This window comes from Ursus americanus, chromosome 17 (assembly GCF_024610735.1).
Source record: "Ursus americanus isolate L20-20 chromosome 17, mUrsAme1.1.p, whole genome shotgun sequence".
Lineage (NCBI taxonomy): Eukaryota > Metazoa > Chordata > Mammalia > Carnivora > Ursidae > Ursus > Ursus americanus.
The window spans coordinates 9,996,617-10,007,203 of NC_142143.1; the positions used below are offsets into that span (position 1 = coordinate 9,996,617).

General features: G+C 48.3%; 1 protein-coding gene across 7 annotated transcripts in view; it reads left to right on the forward strand.

Annotated features, from left to right (window-relative positions):
• Positions 1-10,497, forward strand: part of PLA2G6 (phospholipase A2 group VI) — a 57,458-nt gene extending 46,961 nt beyond the window's left edge. For 4 of the 7 annotated variants that reach the window (XM_045779557.2, XM_045779555.2, XM_045779559.2 and 1 more), the window contains 5 exons: positions 7,030-7,166; positions 7,496-7,650; positions 8,791-8,958; positions 9,451-9,524; positions 9,725-10,497. In XM_045779557.2, the coding sequence (XP_045635513.1) occupies positions 7,030-7,166; positions 7,496-7,650; positions 8,791-8,958; positions 9,451-9,524; positions 9,725-9,869 (679 nt within the window). In that variant the 3' untranslated portion in view covers positions 9,870-10,497. Of the gene's footprint in view, positions 1-7,029; positions 7,167-7,495; positions 7,651-8,790; positions 8,959-9,450; positions 9,525-9,720 lie in introns of all 7 variants that reach the window. The other 3 variants (XR_006776456.2, XR_006776457.2, XM_045779556.2) reach the window with 3 other exon arrangements.
• The last annotated feature ends 90 nt before the right edge of the window (positions 10,498-10,587 follow it).

Here is a 10,587-nt window from a genome sequence, read left to right on the forward strand (position 1 = left end):
TTTAGAGAGAGAGATCAGGGGTGAGGGGCAGAGGGAGAGTGAGAATCTCAAGCAGACTCCGCACTGAGCGCAGAGCCCCACTCAGGGCTCAATCCCAGGACTCTGGGATCATGACCTGAGCAGAAATCAAGAGTCGGCTGCTTAACCAACTGAGCCTTTCAGGTGCCCCAGGAGGCTTCTTAATGATCTTTTTTATATTCTGAAAACTAGTCCTTTGATGTAGATTTTAAATCTTTTCTCCCACTCCATGCCTTGTCTTTTCAGTCTCTTGACAGTGTTTTCTTGATGAATGGATGTTCTTAATGTGGTAGAATTTATCAATGTTTTTCTTTTTACGGTTTGTGCTTTTTCTGCTCGTTCAAGAACCCTTCCTTAGCCTGAGGCAGGAAGCGATCTTCTCATCAGGTCAGAAATCTCTCTAGATCTGCCTTTCACACTGAGGTCTTTATCAACCTAGAACTGGTTTTTCTATCCGGGGAAGCCCAATTTCATGTTTTCCACACGAATAACCAGTTTCCCCAGCCCCATCTGTGAAGAGGTCTGTCTTTCCCTCCATGTCTGCTCGGCGGTTTCTGACTGTGTTCTGTTCGGTGGGCTGGCTCCGTTCGTCAGCTTTATGTCGAGTCCCGATATCTGGGACAGCAGCGCCTCCCGCCTTGTCCGTCTTCAGGGGTATCGCGGCTGTTCTTGTAGGCACCCTAGAGAAGTGGTTACGATCAGGTGCCCTGAAGTTTCCTCTCCTCGAAAATGGGAATAACATCCGACCTGCCTCCTGGGGTTTTCACAACGAGGAGAAAAGTTAATATTTAGAAAGCATCTGGTGGGGCGCTGAAGCTGGCTGAGTCAGAGGAACATGCGATTCTTCATCTCGAGGTCGTTCATCTCGAGGTCGTGAGTTTGAGTCCCACGTTGGGTGTAGAGATTGCTTAAATAATTTTTTTTTTAAAAGGAAGCACCTGGCACACACAAGTGCTGTACAAAGGTTACTTGTTGCTATTTATGCTTCCACATAAATGGTAGCATCAGATCGTCCAGTTCTACAGAAAATCCAGTCCTGCTGGGATTTTGATAAAGATTACATTGAATCTGTATGCTTATTTGGGGGGAGAAATGGCCTCTGAGAACGCTGAGCCTCCCAATTAGAGAATATAGTACAACGTTCCATTGGTATAAAGTTCCTCAGTGTAGTTTTATGGTTTTCTCTATAGAGATCCAGCACGTGGGGGGTCAGGTTCTTACGGGGTTTGTGCTACTGTAAAGTATACATTTTGAGAGATACCATTTATTTATTCATTTGACCGTGTATTTTACACGTACCATAAAGGTTCCCAACTAAACCATTTTAAGTACAGCTGAGTAAGTGGTAAGTGCATCCACACCGGTACGTGGCTGACCTCCCAAGCTTTTTCATACGCAGAACTGAAACTCTGGTCCCAGGAAGCACCTCTCCATTCCCCCTTCCCCCAGGCCCTGGCAACTGCCATTCTGCTTTCTCTCTCTAGGATTTGGACTACTCTCAGGCCGCCCTGGAAGGGGACCATACAATATTTGTCCTTTTGTATCTGGCCCCTCTCACCAAGCATAACGTCCTTGAGGCTCATCCATGTTGTAACACGTGTCAGAGTTTCCTTCCTGCTCAAGGCTGAATAACACGCCATTGAATGGACATACCACATTGTGTTTGTCTGTTCATCTGTTGGACGTTTAGGTTGTTTCCATCTTTTGACTAGTTGATAACACCGCTATTCACACGGGTGTACAGGTCCCTTTCCTAGCTCCTGCTTTCAATTCCTGGTGCCTTTTACAGAGAGAATTCTGAGGGGCTCCACTGGCTAATATCTTGTTTCGATTTTTGCATCCACATTCATGAGTGAGCTGGACCCATTTTTTCCCCATTTGGGGGTTGCCAGGTTTTGGTTTTAAGGGAGTGTTTCCTCTTATTTTCTATTTTTTGGGAACGTTAGTGTAATAAAGACTTTGCTTCTTCCTTGCGTATTTGGTAGAATTTGCCAGTGAAGTCATCAAGTCCTGGAGTTGGCTGGGAGGAAGATTTTTGATGGCGGAGTTCACTTCTGTAATGATTATAAGACTATTTAGAATTTCTAAGTGTCTTTTTGAGTTGGTTTTGGTGGTTTTTCTAGGAATATGTCAATTTCATCAGCTCTTCAAATTTATTGGCATAGAGTTGTTCAGAATGTTCTCTTACTATCTTTTTAATGTCTGCAGCATCTGTCGTGATGCCCCCTTCAGTCCTAATTATATACACCTTCTCTGTTCTTTACCAGTCCTGCTACAGGCTTTTCCATTGGATTAGTCTTTCAGAAAACCAACTCTTGGGTATTTATTGGCTCTCTGTTGTGTGTTTGTTTTCTCTTTCATTTATTTCTGCTTTTATTTTTATTCCTTCTTGTACTTTCTTTGGGTTTATTTAGCTGTTCTTTTTTTTTTTAACTTCTTGAAATAACTGATGCTCATGGATTTTTAACCTTCTGTTGTATAATGTATGTGTATATATGTGTAAGTTTAAACATTTTTCCCTAAGAACTGGGTTTTTTTTTTAAGTTTATTTATTTTTAGTAATCTCTACACCCAACGTGGGGCTCAAACTCACAACCCCAAGATCAAGAATTGCATGTTCTTCCAACTGAGCCAGCCAGGCACCCCTCTAAGAACTGTTTTAATGATACCCCATAAGCATGTTTATGATTGTTTGGTTCAAAATACGTTCTAATTTTCTTTGTAACTTTTTAAAATTTTAATTTAATTTTATTTAAAAATTTTAAAAATATTTATTTTATTTTATTTTAAAATTTACTTGACAGAGAGAGAGAGAGCACAAGCAGGGGGAGCCGCAGGCAGAGGCAGAGGGAGAAGCAGGCTCCCCACTGAGCAGGGAGCCTGATGTGGGGCTGGATCCCAGGACCCTGAGATCATGACCTGAGCCGAAGGCAGACACTTAACCAACTGAGCCACCCAGACTCTCCTTGAGTCCTTATGTTTTAGATATATTTTTTGTAAATAGCATATAGTTGGATTTTTTTTAATCTAAGCTGTATTCTTTGTTCTTACCTAGAGCATTTAGTCCATTTATATGTTTTAAGTGCATGTTAATATATTGACCTAAGTTAACTAGTGAAGTCTGAATTAGTTGGTTGATTTTGGTTTGATTATCAGAAGATTCATGTGGTTAATCTAATAGTTTATATGGCTGGTCCATTTATATTTACATAATTACTGATATATTTGGGATGATATGTGCCAGCCTATTTTGTTCTGCATTTCTTTTCTCTTACTTGCCTTCTTTTAGAATTACTGGATAATTTTGATCTTTATATTTACCCCCTGTGGTTTGAAATTAGTGCACTCATTTCTTTTTTTTCTTAGTGCTTGATTAACTTACGAAAGCCTACATTTAATTGATCCCATTACCCTTCCCTCAGATAATCAAGGCTTCTAAAATAATTTAGTTGCAGCATATCTATAAGTGTTTTTCTGTATTTGAAGTCTATCTTGTTTTTTTAAGCTCGCAAGCATTATTATTATCTTTCCAAGTTTGTTTTCATTTAGATTTATCCAGTAGTGTGCTGGGAAAACAGACCTCCAGGGGAAGAAGCCCTGATTTATAGTGTTCACTAATTCCTGTGGCATAAATACTCCTACCCTGGCCAATTTCAGGTTACCAACCATTTAACAACCACCTTGTGGGATTTAGCAGTGGGTTCTTACAAGCCAGGATGCACTGGCTCCAGCACATTGTTGGCTCTGTGTGTGTGTGTGTGTGTGTGTGTGTGTGTGTGTGTGTGTGTGTATGCCTATGTGTGTGTACAGGTGTGTCTCACATCTTTGTTCTGCCATCTCCCTTGCATCTCAGACTTCCATCTGTCACCACTTTCCTTCTGCCTGAAGTATGGTCTTTTGACTTTTCCTTAGAGAGAGTCTGGTCACAGGTGGTGAATTCTCTGCCAGCAGAATTGTTTGAAAATAGTTGTATTTTCTGGTTCTTGCTGGGTATAGAATTCTAGACTGATGATTTTCTTGGGGAACATGCAGGATATCGTTCTGTCATCTTTTAGCTTCTATTGGGGTGCCTGTAAAGTCAATTTCAGTCTCTTATTCCTTTGAATGTAATTGATCTTTTTTCTCTGGATATTTTTATTTATGTGTTTGCTTTTGGTGTTCTACCATTATACTATGATATATCTAGATAGGAATTACTTCCAGTATATCCTGTTTGGGATTTATTAGTTTTGAATCTTTGGATTTTTGCCTTTCTTCAGTTCTGGAAGCCTGAGTTGTTATCTCTTCAACCCTTGCCTCTTCTTAATTTTCTCTCTCCTTTACTTTTGGAACTCCAATTAAACATATGCTAGACCTTTTCTGTCTTCCATGTCTTTTAACTTTTTCCATGTCTTTTAAATGATATCCTATCATTTTATCTCTGTGTTGCATTCTCGATAATTTCTTCTTACCTATTTCCTAATTCACTAATTCTCTCTTTAGCTTTATCTAATTTTCCACTTAACGCATCCATTGATTTTTTTCAATTCTATTGCTTTTTTATTTTTTAATTTCTAGCAGTACTCTTTGGTTCTTCAAATCTTCTAGGTCATTACTTAGAGTTTCCTATTCCCTGAAGATATTATCACACTTGCCTTTGATGTCTTTAAATATTGTAAGCATAGCTATTTTATAATCTTTGTTTAAGCACTCAGATATCTGCAGTCTATGTAGGTATGTTTTGCTGTTTCTGTTGGTTTATACTGGTTTTCATTTATGATGTTTTATTTCGTTGTGTGCTGTACCCCCCCACACACTGCCTTTTAACTGTGTGGTGTTCATTAGTATTGAAAAATAATATGTGCAGATTCTTTGAGGCCTAGAATGAGAGTATCTTCCTCCAAGAGTGTTTTGTGTTGTCTCTTCCAGGTACCTAGGTACCCTGCCATCTAGGGCCCCTATAACTAAATTCCTGGCATGAAGGTTTGGGGACTTCCCCCAGGTGATGTGAATTTAGACTTCATATCTACAGAAGGTTAGCTTGTGGTGATACATTTTCAGGTGTTTTTTTTTTGTTTGTTTTTTTGTTTTTTCTCTCTCCTTTATCCAGTGCCAAGGCAACTTTCCTGACAGCCTCTGGGGTGAGAAAGGAGCAGGTTTATCTCTGGTGTACCCTTATCCAAGAGTGCAGTCCTTTGGGGTCCCAGCCTAATGTGGGACCCTGGGTTTAACTTGTTCCCCTGACCCCATTAGACCATGAATCCTGAAGCTCAAATTTACTGAGTTTGGTGTCTGCCTCAGGTCAGACCCGGGTCTGTGCTCCACTTACCTCTCTGGGTTCTTGCTTATCCTCAGAACTTACTCTGGTATTTCCTTTCTATCTTATCAGGTCCTCTATTTTTTTTGTGTGTTTTGCTTTGTTTAGATTTTATTTATTTCTTTATTTAGAGAGAGAGTGAGAGGAGAGGCAGAGGGAGAGGGAGAGAGAGAATCCCAAGTAGACCCCACGCTGAGCATGGAGTCCGACAAGCTCAATCTCATGACTCCCAAGAGCTGAAATCAAGAGTCAGAGCTTAACTCACTGAGCCACCCAGGCACCTCGTTTTTTGTTTTTTTGTTTTTTAAGATTTATTTATTTGAGAGAGAGAGAGTGTGGAGGGTAGGGGCAGAGGGAGAGAGAGAATCTCAAACAGACTCCCGCTGAGCACAGAGCCCAACGTGGAGCTCGAGCTCACGACCCTGAGATCATGACCTGAGCTGAAATCAAGAGTCCAGCGCCTAACTGACTGAGCCACCCCAGCACTCCTGGTCTTCTGTATTTTAAGGAGATTTTTAAAAATATTTTTTTCCCAACATTTCACTTTTTGTTCAGTGGGAAGGTTGTTCAGGTATGCTTTCCACAGTATTCCCAGAAATGGAAAACTAATCTTTTTTTCCTCTGCAGAGACAGTTTGGGTTCCCTTTCGTGTATATTTTTCTTTCCAGCAAACGTATTCCTTTGTTAGTTGGCTAGCATAATTTGGAATGGGTGCAAAACATTTTATTTACTTAACCCATTCTATTGTTACCATTTATATATTTATTTTTTAAAGTTTATTATTATTATTATTATTTTTAGTAATTGCTACACCCAACATGGGGCTCGAACTTACAACCCCAAGATCAAGCGTTGTATGCTTTCCCGGCTGAGCTAGCTGGGCGCCCCTCTATTGTTACCATTTAGAGTGGTTCATTTTTTTTTTTTACTGTAATAGATTATGTTGTACTGAATAGCTTTATGCGAGAAGCCCTTATTGTAGCTCAGATTATTCTTTTGGGGTAGATTTTCCCAAATGGAATTCCCAGATGAAATTCTTAGATAGTTGTAAGATCTTAGTACGTATTTGCCTCCGAGGGGGCTGTGCTCTTGCACACTCCCTGTGGCATTTAAGGATGTTTGTGTCTTTTGAGACAAGTAGGAGTCTTCTTTAATAGGTTATAGACTCACACGGTGAAACATTGAAGAGGAACCAAAGGTGACATGGTGAAAAGTCTCGTCCCACTGCTGTCTGTTCCCTGCCCCAGAGGCAGCGCGTTGTTCCTAGGTTCTGCTCGTGGGTCCTTCTGACCAAGCAAATAGGCAGTGTTTGGGGTTTTGTTTTTAAATAAATGGTGGCATACTACACACACTGTCCTAAACCTTACTCTTTGCACTTGACCGTAAACCTTGGCGCTCACTGCCCATCAGTACATAAAGCGCTTCCTCGGTCCTATGCCGTACAGACCCCCTGGGGTAGGGGAACCGGGGTGCGTCCAACCATCCCACCGATGGACATTTCAGCTGTTCCCAGTGATTTGCTTTAACAAACTGGTCAATAACTTTGCATGTGCCCGTCTCCCACACGCATGAGCATGTCTCAGGATGAACTTCCAGAAGCAGGATTGCTGGGTGTAAGGATAACGCCTCTGGGAATCTGGACAAAGATCGCCAACGTGGATTGTCAGGGGTGGCTACGTCAGTGACCAGCTGTCTTGCTCCCTGTTTCTCTCCAGGGTGATGCTGACAGGGACACTGTCTGACCGGCAGCCGGCTGAACTCCACCTCTTCCGGAATTATGAGGCTCCGGAGTCTGTCCGAGAGCCGCGGTTCAGCCAGAATATTAACCTCAAGCCGCCAACTCAGCCCTCAGGTTAAAAGCACGTCTGATGCATCTGCGGGAAACGGTCGGCCTGCGAGGCCGCGGGGTGGAGGGTCGGAGTCGTGGGCTTGCTGCCGGGCACCCCCAGCCCACCACCATCCCACCCCCTGCCCCGAGTCTTCATCAGCTGAGGACAGGCAGAACTGGGGAGCTCCCCATGCTGGGGAGATGGCCTGGGGGTCATGCTTCCGAAGAGTCCGCAGCCCCCGCCTCTTCCTGCAGAGCCACAGACACGCATGCACACGCCCACTGGGATCCGCAGCACATGGGTGTTGTCTCCGTCCCCCGTGCCACCGGGCCGCTGTCCTCTCCCCCCGCAGAGCAGCTGGTGTGGCGGGCCGCCCGGAGCAGTGGGGCGGCCCCCACCTACTTCCGGCCCAATGGGCGCTTCCTGGACGGCGGGCTGCTGGCCAACAATCCCACGCTGGATGCCATGACGGAGATCCACGAGTACAACCAGGACATGATCCGCAAGGTGAGAGCGCCTCCGGTCAGAGGGGCTCAACGGGAGTGTCCCCCGGAGCCACCCTGTGTCAGCAAATCTTACTGAGGATCGACTCCTAGGAGAGCACGTGGCTTTTATTAATGCTCATCCGTTGGTGCATTGGACAGCCGCTGTGTCTCACACTTGACCCTGCTGGATGGGTGGCGTCTGCCCGGAGCTCTGTGCGAATCAGAAGGATCCTGAGGCCCAGTCTGGTGTGTGTGGTGAAGGGCGCCTAGTGGGGAGAGCAGCAGGCACACCAGGACATGCCAGCCTCTGTGCTGGCCGCTCTGCCCAGCCCGGGGACACACGCTTGCCCTTGGGGAGCTCACGTCTAGGGGAGACTATTTGTAAATAAGGATATGCCCCTCCAGGGGTTTCGGGTGCTGTGATAGAGGGCCGTGCAGGAGCCCGGGAGCAGGATTGCCTCTGCTGAGAGACCCGGGGGCTCAGAAAGGGCCCATGGAAGAGGCCTCTAGGGAGGAGACCGTGCTGAGTCGGTGATCTGGAGGCACGGAAGTGGCCCTTGGCCCAAGGAGCTTAGCGCAGCGGTGGGGCCAGGCCCATGTGTGTTAGCAGCGTCGCTGTGATGTGGACTTAGGGCTCAGGGCCAGACAGCCACAGCGTTGGGGTCCTGGCTCTGCCTGTGTTTCACTCCAGCCACTGCAGGGGCAGTGATGGTACCTGTGTGGGGACTGGCATGAGACGTCCGCGTGCTTTTCCGTGAAATGTGTAGGACACTGCCTGACCCCTAGTGTGCCAGATCCTTGCTGGCTGTGGTTCTCACTGTGGTCATCAGGAAGCCCCAGATGCAGCCCCTGGGTGACAGACACAGCAGGGGCGGCAGCCACAGAGGCAGGCGCCCTCTAGGGGCTAGATAGGGCAGGGCAGGCTTCCTGGAGGAAGAGGGACTCTAAGGTTCAAATGGGGAAGGGTCTTCCATCATATAAGTGGCTTCCTATGGTGGATGAGCCCCCTGGGGTGGGGGACTTGCCAAGGTGCCCAGCATATTGGCAGAGGAGTTCGTAGTGGGGCAAAGGAGGTGACAGCACAGGCTCTGCCCCTGCCACCTGGGGAAAGGTCTGCCGCCGAGAAGATCCCCTCCAACTACCCCTGTCCTGTCCCCAACAGGGTCAGGAGAGCAAGGTGAAGAAGCTCTCCATCGTGGTCTCTCTGGGGACAGGGAGGTCCCCACAGGTGCCCGTGACCTGTGTGGATGTATTCCGTCCCAGCAACCCCTGGGAACTGGCCAAGACTGTTTTTGGGGCCAAGGAACTGGGCAAGATGGTGGTGGACTGTGTGAGTATGGGCCCCTCCCCACCTCCACTGCCCTCTGGGTCTCAGTCCCTGGGACCCTGGGTGTCAGAGAGGCTCTATTGAACCTCTTGAGCCAACTCAGGGTAGGGGGTCCCCGATTCCGGTGTTGGCAGGGACCCTTAGTGACCACCTGCCGCCGGGGGTTTCAGGCGTCTTTTAACCGTGGAGCCCTTCCTTCAAACACAGCCCCGTGTGGAAGAGCCCAGAGTATCATATGGGACACAAGCCACAGGGGGCGGGTCTCAGAGGCCTGTCCTCAGCCCCTGCCCCCCGCCCCCCAGTCAGGTGTGCTGAGCCGCCTATGAAGATCTCAGACCGGGCCCCCCTGTTCCACAGCTGGGACAGTCACTGCAGCCCAGGCAGGGGGCTCTGCTGGGGGTGGGGTGGCTAAGCCAGACTAGAACCTGGGGCTCCCCGGGCAGTGGCTCAGGGTAGCATGTGTCCTGAATGCTCACAGAGCCTGCTTCTTGCCAGTGCACAGATCCTGACGGGCGGGCCGTGGACCGCGCCCGGGCCTGGTGTGAGATGGTTGGCATCCAGTACTTCAGGTGAGGACTTGGCCAGCATCGCCCCCCCACCCCATGCCCCGGCCTGGCCAGACCCAGTGACCTTCCCACCCAGCCCTTGGCGCGGACTTCCCCTTTCCCCAAGCAGCGGCTCTGGGCCCCGAGCCTGCCCCAGTCCTCGCTCTTGTCCCCCCACCCAAGCCGAGCCTCCTGGGGTGAGCCCTCCACCTTGACCCAGACAGATTGAACCCCCAGCTGGGGACAGACATCATGCTGGACGAGGTCAACGACACAGTGCTGGTCAATGCGCTGTGGGAAACTGAGGTCTATATCCACGAGCACCGGGAACAGTTCCAGAAGCTCATTCAGCTGCTGCTCTCACCGTGAGGCTGGGCTCCCAGCCACCCCCACCTCATCCCACCCGCCCAGAACCTGATGGAGAGGCTGGGCGATGTCCACCTAGCGCGCCCCTGGGCAGAACTGGGCCTGGGCGGCTCTGCATCTACGGACCAGACCAGGCGTCGGAGGGCGCTGGGCCTCCTGCCTGCGGCTGGTCCGGAAGGCCTGACCCCACTGTCCCCACCTCCTGGCACCTTTTGTCATTCCAGACTTGGGAATCCTAGAGCCTCCCTCGGGCCCTCTCTCTGACAGCCAAGGACAACTGACCCTTGAGTCCCTAGCCCTGTTGATTTAGACACTAAGGAGGGATCTTACTGGTCCCGCCAAGACCCCTTCCACCCTCTGCCCTTTTCCCTGGAGGGGACGGGGGTTGGAGAAATGGCTATTGCCTGCCCATCAGCGGGAATCCTAGGCTCCAGGAGCAGAGTTCCCCGTCCGACTTTGCCCCTCAACACACACCCAGCCACCTGCACCCCTCGAGCTGCCCCACCCTGGGAGCACTCCTCGACTCTCAAAGGTCACTCCTGAACTTCAGCTCTCCCCTACAGGAAGTGGTGGGTGAGGGGGCGGGGCTCCGGGGCTGCTCCAAACTGAAGTAAAGCCTGATTCCAGCTCACCTGTGTTGTGTGTGCTACGAGTGCTCCCTTCAGCCTGTCATCGTCCTGTGCCCCCTTGGATGAGTGCTCTGTTTCCTGACTCTCCCGAT